This window comes from Lonchura striata, chromosome 8 (genome assembly GCF_046129695.1).
Source record: "Lonchura striata isolate bLonStr1 chromosome 8, bLonStr1.mat, whole genome shotgun sequence".
NCBI classification, from domain to species: domain Eukaryota; kingdom Metazoa; phylum Chordata; class Aves; order Passeriformes; family Estrildidae; genus Lonchura; species Lonchura striata.
This window is the reverse complement of record NC_134610.1, coordinates 11,720,279-11,742,288: the sequence shown is the minus strand read 5'-3', so window position 1 is coordinate 11,742,288 and position 22,010 is coordinate 11,720,279. Positions and strand designations below refer to the sequence as shown.

At 40.0% G+C, this 22,010-nt stretch overlaps 1 protein-coding gene across 1 annotated transcript in view; it reads right to left on the bottom strand.

Moving 5' to 3' along the window:
- Positions 1 to 22,010, bottom strand: part of CLASP1 (cytoplasmic linker associated protein 1) — a 166,749-nt gene that overhangs the window by 76,620 nt on the left and 68,119 nt on the right. Inside the window, exons 9-20 of the mRNA XM_077784947.1 lie at positions 12,774 to 12,926; positions 11,743 to 11,813; positions 11,007 to 11,099; positions 9,530 to 9,675; positions 8,651 to 8,786; positions 7,857 to 7,927; positions 6,806 to 6,865; positions 6,005 to 6,082; positions 4,024 to 4,191; positions 3,204 to 3,253; positions 1,868 to 2,038; positions 216 to 239 (exon numbers count right to left, since the gene is read on the bottom strand). Coding sequence (XP_077641073.1) covers positions 216 to 239; positions 1,868 to 2,038; positions 3,204 to 3,253; positions 4,024 to 4,191; positions 6,005 to 6,082; positions 6,806 to 6,865; positions 7,857 to 7,927; positions 8,651 to 8,786; positions 9,530 to 9,675; positions 11,007 to 11,099; positions 11,743 to 11,813; positions 12,774 to 12,926 — 1,221 coding nt within the window. The remainder of the gene's footprint in view (positions 1 to 215; positions 240 to 1,867; positions 2,039 to 3,203; positions 3,254 to 4,023; positions 4,192 to 6,004; positions 6,083 to 6,805; positions 6,866 to 7,856; positions 7,928 to 8,650; positions 8,787 to 9,529; positions 9,676 to 11,006; positions 11,100 to 11,742; positions 11,814 to 12,773; positions 12,927 to 22,010) is intronic.

Sequence of the window (22,010 nt, the reverse complement as noted above, 5' to 3'; positions counted from 1 at the left end):
GAGTCATAAAAGCAGACTAATGATTTTTAGCAGGGAGGAGTTCAAAGAGAAAGTGAAGAATACCCCATGGCATCAAAATGAGCAGGACAACCATGCAACACTTCATGCAGGTCACCAGTGAACATGGATGAGAACCAGGTAACACTTTGAGAACAGAGACCAGGTAGGGTAGTACGACTGTGGACACACCTCAGTTACACAGAGAGACTGCTTACCCTCGGTTTTACTGGTAGTACCATCTTTAGGCAAATTAAAGAAAAGTAAGGACAGGGTTAATAGGGAAAAATCAGTAACATCAACAGAAGTGGGCACTATATATTAGCTAAATAAATATGCAAAAAAAATTTAATACAATTAAAGAAATTTAAAAAGTTGGATCAAGCAGCAAATCAAACCTTGATGTGTAAGAAGAAAACACTTGCAGGTTTTCCCTCCTGCAACAACCAACCTTTGCCTAACTCCATTTTTATTGTTTGCCTCACCATTTCTCTCATGGAAATGTGCAGGTGATAAATGTCCCTATTAGCTAAAAAGGAAGCAGGATCCTTCAGGAGCAGCCATGTTTGCATCACTTAAGAGTGAATTTGCTACTGTTCTCCTAGAGCCTGGTTGAAGAACAAGACTGACACTGGATTCAGTCTCTAAGCTTCAAGGACCAAGTTAGCTTTAAGCAGATACTTCCTCCCTCTTCATTCTTCCTCATGGAACAAGACTGAAGCCAGTTTAGCCACTGAAGCAAGAGTGCAGCACAACTCAAAAGTGGCTGCACCTGTAAGCCCACCATCATGTGATCAAATTCACATTCTGTAATTACACTTCGACTGCAATGTAACCACTGCATCTTGAGCCACTTATAAACAATTTAAATCAGAGTAAGAATTCAGCTTCTGAACCGAATACAACCAAAGCATCTAAGCCAACGTAAAACATTTGAGATATGGTTAAGGTCCAGGTTAAGAAAACTGTCTGAAAATCAAATCCATAAAAATCATCCCTATATAATTCACCACTTATTTTTTAACAGGTTAAAGAGCAAATGCCCTACATTAAAAGAAGAAACTCCTCAACCTACTCAGTGAAGACAATGTACACGGCCTAAATCAAGAGCACAGACCCCTATGTGTCTTCCCTGCTGTAAAGGTAAATCGATGCCAACTCTGAGATTAGATTAGTGTGAAACCAGCAGAATGAGAAATGAGCTCAGGTGATCAGCTCTGCTGACAATAAGAGATGAAGCTCAGCAAATACGGTGTCAATCACTGCCTTGCATTTCCTCCTCTGTGACTCCTTCGACAGCAACTCCAGGAGAGAAAAATCCAATGCAAGGTTTGTTTTAAGAAACCCTGAGACACCTGAAGGCGATACACAGTGCTCTGAAGGAATAATATGACATGGCTATAATCCAAAGAGTCAGCATAAGGAACAGATATTTTTATCCTGTCTGATGACATGGCACGGCCAACCTCCTCTCTGCTTCTCCATCTTTCTCCTTTGTGAAACAACGCGAGCAAACTCAACTAGATGGTACTATTCAAAGCATAAAACAATGGAAAAGCAGTTTCAGGAAAGGAAGGAAGGAAAAGAAGGAAAAGAGACAGGGGAACATGTCAAAAGGAATTGAGCAGCATTGTCCTCAATCTGTGAGACGCAGATTATTGCACAATTCAAAACTGTTGCTTCAAGTCAGTTCAGCTGTATTTTTTTTTCCTTAATCCCAAAGGGCAAGAGATCACACACTGATCCTGGAGAGCTGGTAACTATCTCAGAGGCACGTTCTTCTAGACAGAGTTTATTATTCCAGTAAAACTACGAGGCACTTTGTGCTACTAAAGGAAGCTACCTGCAAGAGTAGAACACGTGGATTTACCTAGTGATGCGTATGACCCTGGGGGCAAGGCTGCAGCAGAACTGAAGGGGGTGGATGCTCCAGAAGACGTCACTTTTGACTTGGCACTAGCTGCTGCATTCACATCGACGTCACTGCGGGATCGCTGCAGAGATCCTGGTGTTGACACAGATTTTGTACTTACTGTAGATGCTGCAGATGGGAGTGGGAGATCCAGAATAAAGAAGATTAATTTTTTGAGCTGTGTGCTTCAAAGAGCCTGACAAGCAGTTTAAAGTACTATTTTTAACACTCCCTGCTGGCACTGAAATACCTCAACTAAGAATGCTTTATCAGGGCAATGTGGGCTTCCCCACACTGCCTGCAAAGATATTTCATCAATGCTGCCCTGATGCTAGTTCTAAGAACTATCAAGTTCTAAAAGTTTAAATGATAAGATCCAAAAGGCTGTCAGGCCAGTAAAAAGAAATTTCTAACAGAGTTTAGATGGGAAAGTTCAACCACAGTACCCATCACTGGCATGTGAGAGTTGCTGGTCAAAACAGACCTGCAGGTCCTTCAGTCCAGGTTCTAATAACTTCCTTCCCAACACCTCATCTTCTCATGAGGATCGTTGTTCCCATCACTTGTTGATGCTCACCCTCTTAAGCATGAAGCTTGACTACTCAGCTGGAAGCAAACATGCATTTGTGTGCACAGTCAAGTAAGTTACACAACATCTCTTTGAATCAACGGTCTCAGTAAGGTGTAGTTACAGACAAACCAGCCAGAACCCAACTTTGGTCAGGTGTAAAAGGCAGCTTATCTTATAAACAGTATTTTGTCTATTATATTCTATATTAAAATGTATTATTTAGATTATTGTATGCATTTACTTAGGACAAAAAGCTGTACCTAAATATTCCACCTGACAAGAAAAACAGATTAGCAATGAGATGGAATTTAACATTGTAGGACTTGTGTGCAGACATCTCCAGTAAGTGCTGAAACCACAGAGAATAAGTAACAAAAATTGCAAAACCGAAGGCACTATTAGACTATGTAGCTGCATGTCTTAGTATCAGCAACAGTTTATTCAAGTTATTACAAAGATAAACATACCTTGGCTACAATGTTCAAGGCTTTTTAGGCTTCCCTTCAGGTGTAAGAAATTATTGATTTACTAACTTCTTTTAAAAGCATTATTTTATCAGCAGCTGATGCACAGAATATGGTGTGAAATCCAAAGGTAATTAAAATTTCTACATTCTGGGCTGCTGTTTTAGGGAGCAGTAAACAGTGATCAAAGTTGGTTTTTGTGTATCACAATTTCACACCTTAGCAACACCTGAGCACATTTTTCAGCTCCTGTTCTCACCTCTTGATGTTGTACTTCCAGTAGGACTTCTTTTGGCAGACAGTGGACGGCTGGAAGTTAATACAAACACTTATTAAAACAAAACTTGTATTTCAGTCATCAAGAGCAGCACAATTCTGTTCCCTCAGTACACAAGTAATTAGGAAATCATTTATATGCAGGAATAAACTAACAAAGCTTGTTGTTTAAGAATACAGCACCATCATGAAATTATTTCTAAAGCATTAAGAAATAGTACTCACATTATTTGTGCAAAATGAGATTTTAAAGTACACTTTTTGTAGATTTAAAAAGTTACACCAGTAAGTTATGGGTATTTTTCATATAGGTCTTACACTTAAATCACAGACATTTGGATTGTATATCTAAGAGTAGGTAAAATATATACATTCAACATAAGAGCTACATATTGACTCTGCAGTTACAACTCAAGTTTAATTTAGTCATTTTTTTCTTTTATCTGGCAAGAGACAGCTTTTTACCTCTAGGATTAATGCTAAAGGCAGCACTTCAATCTAAGCACTGTTTTAAGCACTGAAAGGAATAACAGTATCTGCTGAGCACAAATAACTTCCTAGAAAATTATTTATTGAGTCAAGATAATAATTGTATTTTAAAGCCAGTACAGGGTTTCGTTGTTCATACAAAAAAGTGTGGGGTAAAAGTGTTAGGTAAAAAAACCCAAATAAATCTATTTTGGAGTAACCAAGTGTATAATCCAAATAATGACCAGATGAGACAACGCAATGTGATTCCCTTCAATTTAATGGAGCTGTCAGCAGCTGTTGAAATGGAGAGGCAGTGACACAGAAAGCCTTACTTGAGACTCTCCTGGGAGCTGGAGGAGGAGCGATCCGACTGTGGCAGGGACACGATGCTGTCAGAGTTCTTCAAATGTGACTGCAGGGCCTTCTGGTAGGAAGACTCCAAAGTGTGGTACAAATGCTCTGCCTCTCGGCTGAAGTGACTGTGGAAACCCCAGTAGCACCTGGAAGTGATGCACAGCACTGTGAACACACCCTTGTCACATTCTAGGCACAGCCAGAGCCCTTCTCACTGATCCCAGGAGTGGGCTCCTTAGGCCAGCCATTTCAAGCACCTTCTGCTCTGACACATTTAAGACAAACAGCTTTTTCAACAATCATATTGCTCAAACAACTGCACAAAAGACAAAAAGAACCATTTGGTGCATTTGTTAGAAAAACAAGAGTAACCAACAAAGCTCCATTAGGGAAGAAACTCTCATCCCTACAGCTGTCTACTGTACATGGGAGACTGCAGGCCCACCAGAATGACAATAGTTTGGGACTGGGTGTGCAGTAGCTGCTTCAAAAACATTCCAAAGGCAGAACACACATGAATGAGCCTGATTCAGGAAAGCACCAGCTGTTGTCTTCTTATTTAAGTTTAACCAACAGGTCTTCAAGAATGCTGCAGAGACATGTCTCTGTACTGAGTTGTGGCTGCTGCCTGTCTTTTTGGAAAAAAAAAAAAAAAAAACAAGGAAAAGCAAAGAGATGCTCACATGGACTTCAAATCAGTGCCATGATGAAAATAAAAGAATATTTTAAGATGAGGGAAGAATTCCTCTATGGTCCAAACCTCCTGGCTGATGGCTAAACACTATTCACTCTTGAGGCACAAAGGAGATGAACACTCTCAGTACTTTTCAAGGGGCAACTAATGGGCAGTTCAAGAGTAAGATCATTAGCTCAAATGAATCAAGAATTGTTTGTGCATGACAACCATTCCTCAGAGAAGCCACATTCACTCTTACATCACAAGAAGAAAACAAATTTCTGTCTCACAATCAGCCACACTACTATTTAAGAAACACAGGAAGAGAATTAAGCATGCTCTCTGAAGTCCCATGCTGTTCTCCTTGCTGTCTATTCAGCTTAACTAGTCACCTGCTGTGAAGTCTCAGTGACTACTTTAATTTTCAATGATGGACATGATGCCTTTCAAAAGGATTTAAGCATCCTGCTGTGAAACACCACTGCTTAAAACAGAGCACTTAGATTAATAAAATTTATTATTCATTGTTTTCATGTTTTGCACCATCCTCTTTCTGCACAAAAATGTTCCTGTAGTGTTCTGCTCAGAAAAGCATGATTCTGCTACTCAGCATACTACCCCTAAGTATGATCATATTAATGGAAATGCTTAAGATCTTAGAAAGAATAAAATTAATTAAAATATTAAAATTTCCTAGAGATAGGCACAATTTTTTTTAAAATGTCATAAAATACTACCTTAATTTAGGACACCATTTAGCAGTGTACTAGCACATGGAGTTTTATTTCAAGAGTAGCAAATAACAGAATAGGCTACTTCAGTGGGATGGGACCTATAAGAAACATCTAGTCCAGCTGCCTGAGCAAGTCAGAGCTGACCAAAAGTTAAAGTCTATTGTTAAGAACATTGTCCAAGTGCTCCTGAAACAGGTTTGGGGCATTGACCACCTGTCTGTGAACCCTGTTCCAGTGTTTGACCCCTCTCTTGGTAAAGAAATGTTTCCTGATGTCCAGCCAGAAGTTCCCCTGTCAGAGTTTTAAAGCATTCCCACATGTCTATCACCAGATTGCAGGAAGAAAGGGTCAGCACCTCCCTCTCTGTTTCCCCTCCTCAGGGAACTGTACAGAATGGTCACCCCTCAGCCTCTCTTTTTTCCACCAACTGGGAAGTCAGGAGAATGTTCCTTGTCTGGATTTTTGTCTCAACCATGCAATATCACTGACTCACAAAACAGAGGCAAAGAAGGGGAGAAAGAAGAGACACCAACAATAGCTTCCACTTACTTTCTTGCCTCTATCCTAGCTTCAGAGTCTGCATCATGAATTCCCTTCTTTATTGTTTCAGCCAACACTGATATGTGTCTGAAATAAGAAAGAAAATATTATCCATCAGTTCAGAAAGATGTGCCACACTTATGAGCAAATGGCTAATTTGATTTTGCCTTGGTTTCTGAGAACAAACAGTTCACCACATCCTTTCATTTCCATCAAGGATCTTTTGTGCCCTTTATTTATTTATTCTTACAAGTCAGTTTTATTTTATCCAAATTGATGTCTAGGAAACAGCAAGAAGCATCCTTCAGAGACCTTTACTTAGCTGTCCAAACTGCCTGGATTCAAGAACAGTCTCCTAAGCCCTAAAATAGTCTTGTGCAGTCTAGGGCTAAAGAATTGTGTCCCAGTCTCTCCTTATACAATTACTTCAACTGGTCACTAGTTTGAAGTAATGTATATGTCTCCGAAGCTCCTGATAAGACATGCAGCAGACTCCACCTCATCATCTCACTTCAGGGTACAAAAGGGGGAAAAAAAAATTGTTAAACAAAAGTTGTTGAGTTCAGGAATTTGCTCAGCCAGGTTTTCCAAGGCTGGCATAGGAGACAGACTAACCAAACTCTGACAGAACTACAGAACAAACAGTGTATTTGCATACACACTTCTTTTGAGTGGCAAAAACATCTCTACTACAGCTACCTAATATGATCTTCTCTCTTAAAAGATCCTTTCTCCAGAATGAGCCAGGAAATAAATTCCTTCTCCCCAGATAAGTAGGAGAGAACAAATCCACTTCTATTCAGAACTTACCTTTCTAAGGAGTGTGTTTGCCACTCCTGTAACAGCAAGTCTAAAAATTCAAAGCAGCGCCTGAGAGGAGAGAAAACAAAGAGAAGAAATGCTGAGTTTAAGTTAATTGGGGCACACTAGCATTGCCATACCTGACTCTGAAGAACAACCATGTTTGTTTAAGAAGTGTTTTGGGACATAAAAATTATTCCGTGTTGACCTCAATAAAAATATCAACAACTCTAAAAAGCCGTTCATAAACAGTCAGAAGTATTAATTGGAGGCAGCTTTCTATAGGGAAGCCTGAAGAGAGGGTTTGCTATAAACAATCCTGGAAGCTTCCTTTTTCATTAAACAGGATACAGACTCAGAAGATTGAAACTGATATACTGTACCTGTCAGTCCAGGCTTCACACAGAAACCCCACAGTTAGACTCATGGCGGGACAGACCTTCCAACTTTAATCTCCCTTCCTCACTTCAGGAGCCTTAAGGCACAAGTGTGCTGAAACGTGTTTAAGGTTTGTCACCAAACACAGCAACCACAAAGCCTTTCCTTTTGACTAACTCAAAGAGAACCAGTTCAAGTATATGGAGGAGGCAAGAGTCTTCCAGTGAGGTAGAGGACTGAAGCACTTCAATTTTAAGTGCAGACAGGACCATTAGACCATTCAGTCCAAGTTCCCTTCCAGATGATGTTTTCATGTAAGACTGATTTACTGGCTCAAAGAAAACAAGTCACTGTAACAAACAGCCAGAGTGGGGAATAGGAATTTGTCTGTAAAAATGCAAAATATTATTACAAAATAATATGTTGTTATAACAACATGTAAGGACAACAATTAGTTTAAAAACCACTTCTCCTTGTGGAAAAATGCTTTTTTCCTTTCTGCAATGATGCAGTTTATGCAGGATAGTTGGCTTCAAATTTGAACTCAAATCATGGAGAAGAATGATATTCATTCTTATATTAAGTGTGTTTTCAACCCTTTTCAAAAATAACAAATGCATTCACATTCTCAGAAAGCATTTATTTACTAGGGAAAACCAGTAAATACAAACTAAATTCTCACCTTCTAACAGCAACAGACTTGGAGGTACAATTACTGGTTATGATGGGTATTAACCGAGGGATGTGCGTGTGCTAGAAGAAACGAGAACAGGAAGAAATCTTTACACAACAATTTCATAGAATGAAAGACCATCTCCTTCACACACCTGAGCTCAGTATTCAGATCCTTATTATTGCTCAATACTTAAAAACAGAACTGCTAGATAAAGGAACACTAAGAGATATAGACATATTTTTAATATTAAAAATATTTTATAATTTATCAGCTAAAATACCTTTCATAAATACTGGATATTCTCTTATAATGACACTCTCTCATGAGTCAAGTAGCTGAAGTCACTGCAGGAGGATCTAAACTACCAATGGTGACAATTTTAGAGACATTAGGCTACCTACAGCTTACCCAATGAATCACTAGGGAGAAGTCACCACTAATAGTGAACTAATAGTTTTGAGAAAGATGGACTGTCTGTGAGGTATTTTAGAGCATAATTAAGAGGATGAGTCTGTGCTACAAGGTTGGTCTAAAACCTTTTCAAAGAAAAATGTTTGTTCAGCTCTTAGAGAGATTAATTTTTTGTCCTGCAAGAAGAAACATTTCTTCTACTATTTTGGCAGAGCTTAACAAGCATCATCTGCATAAGGCTGCAGAACATCTGAAACAGCCAAGTCCAGCACTATCAGAAAAGTAGATTAGGCATTAATCTTATTTTTATTGCAGCAGCATTCATATTTCATCAGAAACACTGCAGTGTTCAGAAATTATAACACTGTTCTCTTTTGATGTATACTTACTCGAATGATTAATCTAACTGCTACAACACCAGAAGTGGCCATGACTTTGGCACTATTTGGAATTAGATTAAAAATTGTTGGCATGATGGCTTCTGCCCCATGGTCAAACTTGTTTCCCAGAACTGATGACAAATGTCTGAAAAACAAAATGAAGTCATGTTGGTAAGTGAGCTGAAGATAAAGTGAGTCAGACTCATACAGAACATGTGACATAAGCACATCTGACATCTCAATCTTTGCAACTGTCACCTCCACTCCAACTCCAAAAGACAGATAACACCATGTTTCAAAAAACAGTTCCCTTCCTTTCATTTCACACTTGTGTCCTATATTCATCTGAACCCTGAGAAACCGTAAGGTCAGCATAAAATAAAGTAACTAGCACAGCTAAAAATTTATTTATCAAACAAATGGGATCACGGTGATATAAACTAACAAAAAATATTCTATTACAACTTCTCTGAAGCTCCCTATTAAAAAAAAAAATTATGCCAGGAACACTGTAGTACACTTCTTCTTGAAGTATTTCATAAAGGATAGACCATCAGAAATAAAGACTAGCTCAATCCGAACCAGAACAAAACAAACATTTTCAGCTTTATTGTTCAGTGCTTCCCTCCCTGCCTGTGCATGAAGGCATGGCTTGCTCATTCATTCTGAGCATACCACATCAGCATTATTTAATACTCAGGTACATGGCTTGGCAGAATTACAATTAGTGGCCCACATGATGGGGTTTGAAACAGGTGCATAAAAATCATGTTCTAGCTTTAACTGTATCACACCAGCAGCACAAGCTGCATCCTAATTGTGTTTTAACCAGTGCCTGTTCCTTTTCTTCTACATCACATTTCAAACACACATAGAAAATAAACTTACCCCAAGGTGATACAAGCCTCTCTTACAACTTGAGACCGCAGGTCTTTAGCAGATAATTTAAATGCTCCATCTAAAAGTCTTAAGTGTTGGAAGAAGTTATCATATTCTGCAGCTCCAGCCAAAAGTAAGGAGCGGATCTTTTTCAACTGTTAGGAGCATAAAAGAAAGCAGTGACTGTTAATGAGCAGCAAATATAAGGACAGTTATGTTCAAGACCAAAACCTGGTTCCAGGTTTCTTGTGCAATTATTCATCAACATGCATTGAGGAATTTGGTTCTTGATGTCCAAGTAATTTTATTACTTCCTATCTTATATTCAACCCAGGGTTAATTAACATACTAAGTACAATAAGCTGAAGATCCTTGCTAACTTGTAGAAATCCAGAAGTGTTACATACAGCTACTCAAAGTGTATAGTTAATAACCCAAACAATTTTTTTTTTAAATCAAAAGATATCTTAAATATTCTCGTTTGTTCCCCTATTTACAGCAGCTTCTAATGTTTAGCAAACTCAGAGCTGACTCTTATGTTAAAAAGATACCTAAACTTAAAGGACATGGTTCATACTCAGGCCTGGGTAATAATGATTTATATCCAGAATGTGTCCACTGACTTCATTAGAACAGTTATCTGGCAGAAGTGGAACCCTGACCCCATCAAAATGGGAAATTTCCTATTAATATTACAGGGACCACCATCTCATCCTACAGACAATCCTCTGACACCTTCACAGGCCCTCCCCTGCACTACTACATCTGCACATGGGCTCAATTTCAGCTGCCTGTTACTCAGTACAGAAATAAAATTAAACAGAAGTAAGCTGAATCAGCCAAGTCTGCCACTCAGACCTGTAATACAGAGTTTGACAGACAAAGCTGCAACAGCAGTGATGAAAGTCTACTGTGTAGACAAGACTGTGCATCTATCTGTACCATGAAAACACAGCTCACCTCAATAAATAGTATTTGGTCTTGACATGCATATGGCATCCAATTTTCCACTTCCACACTTCCCGCAGTCATATTTATTTATTCAAAACTTAAGTGTGTAGATTCTTGATAAATTATTTTATACCTCCCTTTTGTAGAAGTATAAACAAGTTCTCTGTAAGCAAAGTAATTTTCTGCTTTATCAGGTAAGTTTTAAGATACTCTGAATAAGACTTGACATTTTGATTTTAGCACCTGCTAGCAAATTTCTAGCTTTGCACCTGGATTTGCTGCACAACTTCCAATTCAACCTGATGCTGTCTCAACAGACTCTTGTATATCAAACAGCAATTTCCCTCACAAATGTGGCTTAAATTCAACCTCACAAGGAAACGTTTCCCTCAAATTCGGGGGAACATAACAGGTGCTCACCACTAAAACTACACTCCAGCCTTAGTCTGAGGATCTCCCAGTACCCTCAGTGGGATTAAGCTCACTGTAGAAAAAGCTTATATTAATAGAGATCCTATCTAAATTCACTACTTACCGCAGAAACTCTCTGTTCCCAGTCATGTTTGTCATCTGATAGTATCTCTCTGATCTTGTTTATGGATTCCTCAAGATCCCGGCTGGAATAAATCTACAGATTGAAATACAGAGTAGCATCGTAATGCAGGATTTACTCCATAAAATCAGATCACTTCCCAACTACCTTCTTATGTCCTTTGCACCTCAATGCTTAAACATCATGTGTTAGCCTTAGACACAACTGGCTTTGCATAATGCACAGAATTTACACCCATTGCCTGCAACCAAAAATTTAGGAATTATCACGATTGAAGGATCATATTGCATTATTTTACTATAGTTTCACAATTTTAAGCAGCATTTCTACAGCTACTAATGGCTATATTAGTCAAGACCTACAGAAGATCATGAGTGGACATATGTGCTGTTCAGCTGTCCCAAATACAAACCTCCAGTGAAGGAGAAGGGATACATTATGCATCTCAGCTATCCAGCTAAATCAGTAAACATTTATGGTCTAGTTGTCACACTCACAATAGCAGCGATCCCTGAGACCCAAGTCACTTTTGCTTCTTTCAGTTTCCAAAGGGTTTCACATAAACTGCTAGTACATCCCACCATTTTAAACTTGCCTCCCTTCAACTTCTAACCTGCTTCCCCCTTAATGAAGCACAACTTGCCAGTGATTAGCATGAGATTCTATATCCACCTTCTGCTTTTTAGTATAGCATGGCTTAACAGGTAGCTCTATTTACCTGAACTGTTGGGACATCTTCAAATGCCTTAATGAAGTCTTCTTCATCCACAGCACCTGCTCCCTCTTTGGCTGCTGACACAAAAATGAAAAAGCCTTTTCAATCTTGTTATCAACAAGAGAATCAATTAAGAAACCACCAGCTATCAAGGCACTTAGGAGAAAGTTCACTACCCATGCAGCCTGGGAGTGCAGCAGAGGTAATGAAAGCAGAGGCAAGGAAATTCAATGCCAGGCACTGGTGAGACATTCATGGCATCGTTCAACTCATAGGCACACAGGGCACATTAAGGAAGTCATTACAGTAGTCACTCACAGTTAGGGGACACAGTTTGAAAGATGAAAGGGAATACTTACTTTAATTATATGGGAGACTTTATTTTAAAGAATTTAATCCCATCTATAATAGATGAAGGTGGGTATCTGACAGGTGCACAAACAGAGGAATGATAAGGAAGATAAATAGCCTCTGGAATACTAATCAGATCAGAGACTGCCTGATATGGGGAACTCTCTCCCTTTCCCTAGGACACATATAGAATTAGAGCTACATGTAGAATAATTGCTAACATTCAGAATGACTGATCAGAATTCTTTCTGCACCTTCATTACCAGCAATGCCCAAAGGTCTTAAAAGAAAGCCAGTGTGTCAGGTTTAGACTGCAAGGGCTGAAGGGTGGCTATATAGCTTATGTATCTATAAGCAGCCTCAGTTCAGATAGAGTAGGAACTACAAAGGCAAAAATCTACACACTGGAGCACCAACATGATTTACCCATAACCCTCAGTGCACAACCACACAGGTGCAACCTCTCACAAAATGCAAAATAAATTATGGGGATGTGGGGATTGCTTGGAGATTCATCCTACCAGACTCTGGCTGTGGCATGCAGAGATCACAGACATAATGACTGCATAGGAACAAATTTGTTACTGGATTTTGGGGCCAGTCTGGAAGTGCTTGCAAGAAGCTCAATATGAACACTGTAAATACTTCACAGACACACCAATTTATACAGGCTATTGGCTTACTTGAAGACTTGGAGCCCAGAGCTGCAGAGCCAAGTCTGCGGGTAGTGCCCATCCCAACTCTGCGTGAGTTTGCAGGGGCCTTTGAAGATGTAGAGGAGCTGGCTGAGGAAGGTCTGTTTCCATCCACGGAGTCTTCATCATCAAAAATTTTATCTGCCAAAAAAGCCACACTCAGCTGTAAGATCAATGAAGCAAAGGGATGTCCCAAGGAACATGCCAGTGTTATAGCAAACATGCCACATTTTCCAGCCTGCTCTGCCAGCTCCCATCTCAGCAGTGTCCTCATGCTAAAATCCAGTTAGTCATGGAATACCACCAGCTCACTGAACCCAATCCTTTGCTATTGCAGCCACTACATTATAAACCCTTTCAATGAATTCATTCAGATGAAAAGAATGAACTTCAAATCTACAGCAGAAAGATGCAAGCCCCAGATAATACTTAGGGTGTTGACAGTTTGCATCTCTCACATTTATGCCTCCAAGAGCTCTTTTGACATGAACTGTAGCAAAACTAAGACCACAAGCAAATCCAAGATTCAGCAGCAACTGCCTGTACCAGACCAAGGATAAACAGTGTCACCCAGGAAAGCTCACACAGCAATGCCCATGTTGTTGATGAACCACAGACCATTAATCACAGACTCATCTGGAGCTACAAATCCCCTTTAACTCTTTAAATTAACACCAGAGATTCCTTACAAGGAAATACAAAAAAGTTTCCTCAAATTCATAAAAACATAAATATAAGGTGCATGAAACCTTATAGAACCTTCTGTGTACATCCAATGTCAGCCTCTACCACCAAACATGAACATAAATTAACCAAAAATGAATTACAGCCACTTTGATTCTCAGTCAAGGTTACTTCAATTCCAAAGGACTGCTTATATCGCAGTTTTACACAGATTAGATAATTCACTTGAAAAAACAGCCTTAGGTTGAAAGGTGACAAAGCAGTTGGGCAGCTGATATAGATGGAACACGTAATTATTGAGGCCAGAAAGCCAGCTCACCCCCATCACTTGGCTTCTCCACAGGAACACTTCATTCAAAATTTGAGACCAGCTTCATGCCCATCCCTCTCCAGCAGCCCAAAGTATACACTCACTCTCACCAGATGAGGAACATTTCCTACACAATTTTCACTTGGCAAAAAGTCAAGCAGGTGCTTTAATCCATCCCTGCTCAGGAAAGCATCTGGGAACATCTAGTAACAAATACAGGCGCCTAGTGAGACACTAATGAGCAAAATTTAATACAGGCTGAGCTTTCTGAAAGTAAAAAAATAACTTGATAACAGTATAGGCATATTCTAGGGGAGGCAAAAGAACAGGAAGAAAAGCCTGTTTTGTTCTCAGCTCAAACACCTTCAGTTTTCTCTGCCCTAAGTAACACTGGCTCATTAGCACTTGGACATAGGAGAACTATCACAGATCATCTAAAAACATACACACCACATTTTTGATATGCAGCAGTGAACATTATGCCATTCTCCAATCACAACGCGACACAAAAAGCATCCAAAAAGCATCCAATGCAGGTACACAAAAGCATCCAAAAAGTGAAAAAAGGTGAACAAGGACATCTCTTCATTTTGATGTTTAAGATGTCCTGAAATATGGGAATGGGCTAGAGGAAAAAAGCAAATCTAAAGCAAAGGGGTAAAATACTAACTGGCACTTGTACTGTTGTTCAGGAAAAAGTGAACAAGGCAAAAGTGAGCAGAACTTTAACTCAGATAAATCTCAGGTCACACAGCTAAAGAGAATATAAAGCATAATTAGGATGTGGGCTGTCTCTTTAACACAGTGCCTGAAGGCAGCCATGGAGACCAGACTGTGCTATCTCCCTGTTGACACCAGTCTTGTTCTGACATATGTAATTCAAAACTAATTTGAAAAGAGCTCAGGGAACAATCATGAGAACGATTAAAGGATTAGAAAATATGTTTTTAATTCAATTAAATGAAAATTCTCTGCAAGAGATTGTTTAGTCTAGCCAGATTCCTAATAAGTTGCTTGATTACATTCTGTGTTAACACAGCTACTGAAGATTTATTAATGCAGTTTTCCAATGTGATTTATGAATATTGCTTCTCACCTAATAGAAAAATATACAACAAGGCAACTGGCTAGAGATTAAAAACAAATTAAATTCTGAGTTGCCTCTTTTTCCTCTCTTCCCCACCACTCCCCCCTCCATTTTTTGCAATAATCAGAGGGCTGACCCTCTGTGAGGTTAGGAGGTGCATCACCCAGTGAATTGTACCACAAGCAGTTCTTGGGAAAGCAGAATTTAAAATTTTTCCCCCAAAAAAGACACAGTCTAGTTCAAACAGAAATTATTTCAAAAACACTACTTGGTGTGAGTTGCACCAAGGTCAGGGCAGATCAAAATAGGCTTTAAAATATGATTCAGAAAGACTTGGATAGCCATTCAATCAAAAAACTTCTAAGCAAAACTTGTTCCAGTTGCACTTATTTCAAAAGCTCCTATATAAATATTTAGCGAGCTATTATTTGACATATAGGTGTATTAACAGCCAGGAGAAAGTCAGTCATATTTGAAACAAAAGGTACTTTTACTAGTTCATAACCTCTTTCATCAGGTAATAAAATTCTCCATCAGCTGCATTTCAGGCTACCTTGATGCAGCCTTAGTTAACTCACTTCCTCTTCTATATACATTTTAAAGCCTCAGCCCTCTGAAGGGAGAAGAGGGTGTGGTTTGCTCTTTCATATAATAAATCAAAAGTTAAAAATACAGGTATTAAAAGCATTACATTCCTGCAGCATTTTAGCAACTAAATAGACTATCATTTCTTTTTTACACAGGCTTTTCTGAGCATTAGCAAAGAAACAACACTCCAACAATCAAACCAGCCCACCCACAGTTCTGAGGATGCCTGGATTACAATTGCATCTCCCTGTTTGTTAAGTGTGCAAACTAAGCACTATATATTTATCAAACCAGAACACTACTTCAATAACCCATCAGCATTTTCTCATCTAAGCAGTGCAGAATGACAGCACCACATTCAGAACTGCACATCAAATCTGCCAGCAGCACGTGTACAGAACAGAAAGAGAAACAAAGAACAGAAAGAAACCAGGGCACGGGAGTACAGAAAAGAACAGAAAACCAAGCTACTGTACATTATTGTTACAAAACCCTTTTTTTTCTTTGCCACCCATTGATTTCTGCTCATAATAATAATTTGAACTAAGATCATATTTTTCAGCATATCTACAAATGGCAAATTCAGCATGGGTGTAACTCTCAGGACACCAGCTGAGGTGCACTGAAGCGGAATCGGTGCCCCACTCTAACATTAAATAACCACTGACATTCTCCCATCACAAGACACCCCCAGTGCTCATTTATAAGGACCTTACAGTACTCTGTCAAAGACATGCCCTTATAAAAGAGGCCTTTGTCTGCTCGCCACTCTGTCTCAGAGACGGAGAGAAGACAATCTGCTTCACATTTTTCAATTCCTTTACATTATTTAAGAAGAGAAAATTGCTTACAAGTACATATCCTTCTGCAAATAAGCTTCCTCAACATTCCTTCATATTTTCCATAGCGAGCCCAGATGTAAGAGTGCTTCACGGAGCGCCGCAGCTTTCAGCCCAGAACATAATCAATCACTGCCCCTCGCATTCATTAAGCATGCTGTCTTCACACGTGGATTTAAACAGCCATGGCCTCTGTCCTCTCTCTCTACGGCTGCAGATCTGCACAATTCTTATTAGCAACACCCATTTCAGCCCAGGAAACTTTGGTTCACTTCTAGGGAGGAAATTCCCTACTAGCGAGGGGAACCCAGGACAAATAATCCGGGATGAAGATGAGCCGAGTCTGCCGGCTCGGCTGGCTTGCACTAGGAACCAGCCTGACTTTATCCCCTGGGAAGCACTAACAGGAGCATCTCAACAGCTGTCATCATTTGTCCATGACGAATAAATTTAGTCATTATTCATTTTTAAAAGGTAACCCCTTCAGGTCTGGGCAAGGTGGAAAGTGGGGAGAAGAGGCTGCACCAGCTATTTGGGAATCCTGGTATACAAGGGCCAGCACTTCCCTTGCCTGCACCACCAGCCTGGGACATTTAAAGCAGAGTCTCAAATGTCCTTTCCAATGAAAATGATGTTTTCTGGCTTTAAAAAACTTCAGGATGTCAGATTCAAATGTTTTAGTTATTTGTTTGCAAGCTTTAGAGAAGAAGCTACTCTGTAGTGATGACAGAGTGGAAAGAGAGCTTTCCATTTTGTGTGTTCTTAAGATGCCCCACTATGGTCTCCAGATTCATGAAGGAACCCTGTATTTATTAAACCCATACCAGTAGGATAAAATAAACTTTACCAAACTGGTATGAGGAATTGTTGTACACTTTGATCTGACCACGTCCAACATCAGACTAAGCAGACACAATAAGCATATGGAAAGTAAATTCCAATTTCAATCTACCTGAATAAGCAATAGCCCAGGCAACATTCAAAATCTGCTCTCAGGGACCGGCCTGGTAAGACAAACAAAATCGTCCTGCAGAAGACTGATCTGAAATCATGCAATCTATGATGATGTAAATTACTCTTCTGAGGGACATGAAAATTTTCAATCCTGGAATCAGATTACTCCAATTTATGATGCAGCCATGACGGATGGCTGCGGGCATGATTGAGAACAGGAGTTTTAAAGACTTGAAAACAAGAGACAAATAAAAAGGATTTAATGAGGCTGTTTTCTTCAGTACAGAATTTTTTAAACCATAATGTTGACAGTATTAATGCCATCACATCAACAAGTCACAGCATGCCCCCTCTAATAGCATCTACAAGCATTAGCACAACTAAGAACACAGCAGACAGAAGTTTTAAGAAATTTCTGTTCCTGAAACTAACACACCTGGAAAAGGGAGTTTTTAAGAGTTAGTGAAACTGTCACTTAGCCAGTTTTCAGCCATATGAAAGTTTCCATTAGCTTTAAGTAGATTTACAAAAGAGGTGGTATAAATGTTACATTCCTACAAGCTTTATTAAATTAAATATCAATACCAGACAACATAATAACTATGATACTTAGTGAAAGAGCACCAGCTGAAACAATCAAAATAATTCACAAAAGCATCAAAAACTGAAATAAATTCATTAAGGGCTAGGATTTATAAGTTTCACCAATTCCTTTACTATGGTTCATACAGACACCTAAACAAGAATCAAATACCCATGTGCAAGGAGCTGCACAGCCTTTACCCCATAATGATTTTTAAAACATTAAGTAACTGAGAGACAGCCACAGACACGTACATAAGGCAAAATCAAAGTGGAGAAGAGAGAGAGAGAGAGAGAGAGAGAGAGATAAGGATTTACTTTCCTCAAAGTAATCCTTGGAAATATAATATTCCCACAGTGCTTTTTCCAGCCAGCCACACAGCCTTCCCCCAGACCTTAAGAGCACCAGGAAATCCACAGTGCATACCTTGGAAAAACACACCCAGCCCAAAAGCCCGCACATTTACATAAAGTTTCAATTTAAAGAGCAAAAGCAGCTGTTCCCTGCCCTGCACTTAGCACTGTGGTTTCCCAGAGCTTGGTCATCATGCCTTGTGGGACACCCACCCTCCATTCACTGCCAGGCTGTCCACACATCTGCCCAGCCTTCACAAACACCCCAGCTATTTTAGAGCCTGTAACAGACTCCACACCAGGGTGTTGCTTCTGTGTTTCACTGCAGTGGCTTTCCCTGCTGACTGTGCTTGGGGGTGCTGCCCCAGTTTTGTTCTGGACCCCAGAAAATACCCTTTAAATTGCACCACCTTATTACTCCCTCCACACTGTGCTCTCATTAGCATAATCCTCAGAGATAAAAGAGACGAAGTGGGTCCCTGAGCCCTAGAGATACCAATCAATGAGAAAGGCTGGTGATGCAGGATGGCTCAGGAAGATATTTTAGTGTCAGAAAACATCTTTTGACAGAACTATGGGAATGAGCCTTGTTGCAGCATCCTGTCATACCTGAACTGCAGATAAAGCACACTATTCCTACTTTAATATTAATCCTCTGTGCTGCACTGCAGTGGCAACATTAAGATTTTGCTTCAGCCTTAATGAAGTTTAATTATTTATGCAAATAATTATATAAAAGAAAGTGAATTCTTCTGCCTTCATTCACAAGACAGAAAAATTCCATTCTGCAGAGGCACAGGAACTCCCTCAGGCGCCACTTCCATATGCATACATAGCAGGGATGTGTCAGGTTAAAGAGCAATCAATGAACCTTTCCCCTCACTCTCACCTCCATCCATGCATTTGCTGGAAAACTTATGACAACAGCTTGGACTCCCTGTGTTTGCAGCAAGCAAACGTCAGGATTCAGACAGCATCAGCATCACTCAGCTGCTGGTCACCCACACTACATCCAGCACCCCAGGCAACAGCCCCATTGCCAGCTCTGTGATCAGCTATGCACAATACTTACTTTCAAAATTATATAAATGTAACTAAAAGGCAGAGCCTTTCAACAAGAGCAAGAAGTATTTGTTGTTATTTTAATGTATGAGTAAATTGAAACAGAGCTGAGGGACATTCTCAAGGGTGTGAAGACCCCAGGGCATTACCAGAGTCTAGATCATGCTCCATTCCTGAACAGCTTTTTGTACTGATCCTTTCTCTTCCTCCTACTAAAGATGCAAGTAGTGCCACAAATGTTTTCTTATTTTCCCAATATTATCTTCAGAACTGCTCTATGCATATTCAAAAAGGGACATTTACAAATGGCTTGGGAAAAGTGGAAGTAACACATATTAAAATCAACGTATTGGGAAAAAAATTAATTTAATTTAGTTGTTCTTAGAGGTTTCTTGAAGCTTAGCCACACCTGAAATTGAGTTCTCTGTATTTCCCAGGGTTGGTGCTACAGGAAAACAGCAACCAAGATTAAACCAAGCTCCCAGGGAGACACCTGCTGGCAGGTGGGGCTTATTTGCCAAAACCTGAAGGAACAAGGAGATACCTGTGGAATCAGTAGATGGTGTTTTGTCCTGCCTGGACTGCCTACACCCTATGTAACTTAGTTAGCAGGCATACCAGTAATATGAAGCCTTCCAATGGACCGTGTTTTATCACCAGCGAATGGCAGGAGCCCCATGTGCAGACAGGTGACTCCAGCCCCACAAGCAGGTCCAGACTTCCAGCTATTTGCACCATCTGCTGCCATGAATCACAGGGTGAGGCAATTCTCCAGCCTGCACTCCCCAGTTGGCATTCCCTGCACAGATCCTTCTGCCACCCCGGGCAATTATGACCAGTGCAGCTGACCTCGATGCTGACTATCCCAACACCCATCACTGTTTTTAGGACAAAGTGCTGTTACAAAAAAGGCAACGGCATCTTATTGTCTCCAGTTACACAGAGCACATTAAGGGGGACAGAAATGTTGCAGATCCCACTTCCAGCCACCACAGAACATCCTGCAAAGCCTACTAATGCACGTGAGTCTTGCAGAAGAAAGCTTTTTAGAGGTATCTACAAGGAGCTAAGAATGCCAGGCTGCAGCTTTGGTTCATTTTGGGTTAATTCTCAGAGGATGGCTGGGTTGGTGAAGTTAAGCCAGTCGGCTGTGCTGGAGGGACCGGGGGAAGCTGCAGAACCAGCCCTTTCCAGCACCTTCATCTATGTTTATTTACAATTATTAACAGAGACACATTGCCCAGCACCTCCTGTGAGATGGTGGGGCAGCCTAAACTTTCCCAGCAGCTACCTCTGAGCCAAGAATCAAAACAGGTGCAGTTATCCCAGAACAGTGAAGGAAAAGATAAGGCTGTCAGCCTGTGCAGCCACAGAAAACAGGAGCCTTCTGTCCCAAGGCATTATATTTGTCTGGTTAAAGGCTAATGCAAGAACATGGGTACTACACTGGCAAAAACTGTACAGTGTTACACACATCAGTGACTCTCATCCAGAATGCCAGGCCTGATGCATAATTAATATACTTTAATTATATGACCATTTAAAATACTGTCAAATGCTCAGTAATCATGAGATGTCTTAGACTGAAGGTGGTTGAGACAAACGAAAAACCACAGGGAAAACTACAGAACAACTCCCCAGCCTACATGCCTTTTGAGAAAGATTATCAACTAGTAAAACAGGCACAAACAGTATGATAACCAGGAATTTTTACCATAAATTAATGCTTCATTTTTATAAAGATGCATATTACTACAGACCGTGAAAACACATATACAAGCAAAGTATACAGACAAGTTTTGTTTATTTAAGAATAATTCAAAGTTGAATTTTATGATCCAGGCTATGCTCTATAGCCAGAAATGGTCACCAAACAGTGGTCTGAGATGCCTCTGAGCTCCTGCCACAATGGCTACTGAGTTAAAGAGCTGGGTCTGTGCTCTCCAGAGCACCCACTGCAGCTGTTGGCAAAGGAAAGGGATGGGGAACCAGACCTGATGCTGACATTTCTCTGGAGTATTCAGCAGCACTGCCTGCCTGCCACAGCACTCTCCTGATACACTAGAAGGCACAAGTTTCTGCCTACTCCTAACAAATAAAAGCAGGATTTAGGAACATTCTTGTCTCCCCCCCACTTCAGTACAGCTCCCTGAGAGCAAGCAGAGCCTCTGAGAAGCTGCATGCACACAGATCTTACAAACCATACTTCAGCACCAGTGCCAACATTTGCAGCCCATGCCAGCTTTTGCAATGTCTGCACAAGCACATTCAACTGCAACCAGAGCTTAGAGCAGCAACTCCTTAGAGCTGGGCAGAAATATTCAATCCCCACTCATATCACTCGTTTTGGCAAGCACTGTCAGAGGGAAGCAATGGTTTCCTGACAATCAAGCCCATTTGGTTTTTATGCCCAATGTCTTATAAGAATAAACACAGTAAATGAAAAGCTAGCATTTCACTTTTCTCAGGATCATTTTCGAAAAATCTAATTGTATTTATTATGATCCTTCAAGACTAGTGATTCCAAAGGTAGCATTGAAAATGTTTGGGGTTTTTTTAAGACTTAAAAGCAGAAACTAGTAAGTAATGAGGCAGGTTTTACTTTTAGTGAAAAAATGCTTGTTCAGTAATTTTTAGAATGCATGTTCACTGGCAATAACTCATAATACTACTGTGCACAGATTTGTGTATGATCTAGATAGGATTAGTTCCACTTTTTTGACACAGTGGAAGCAAAAGCCAAGGACACATGAGGAAGTTGACTG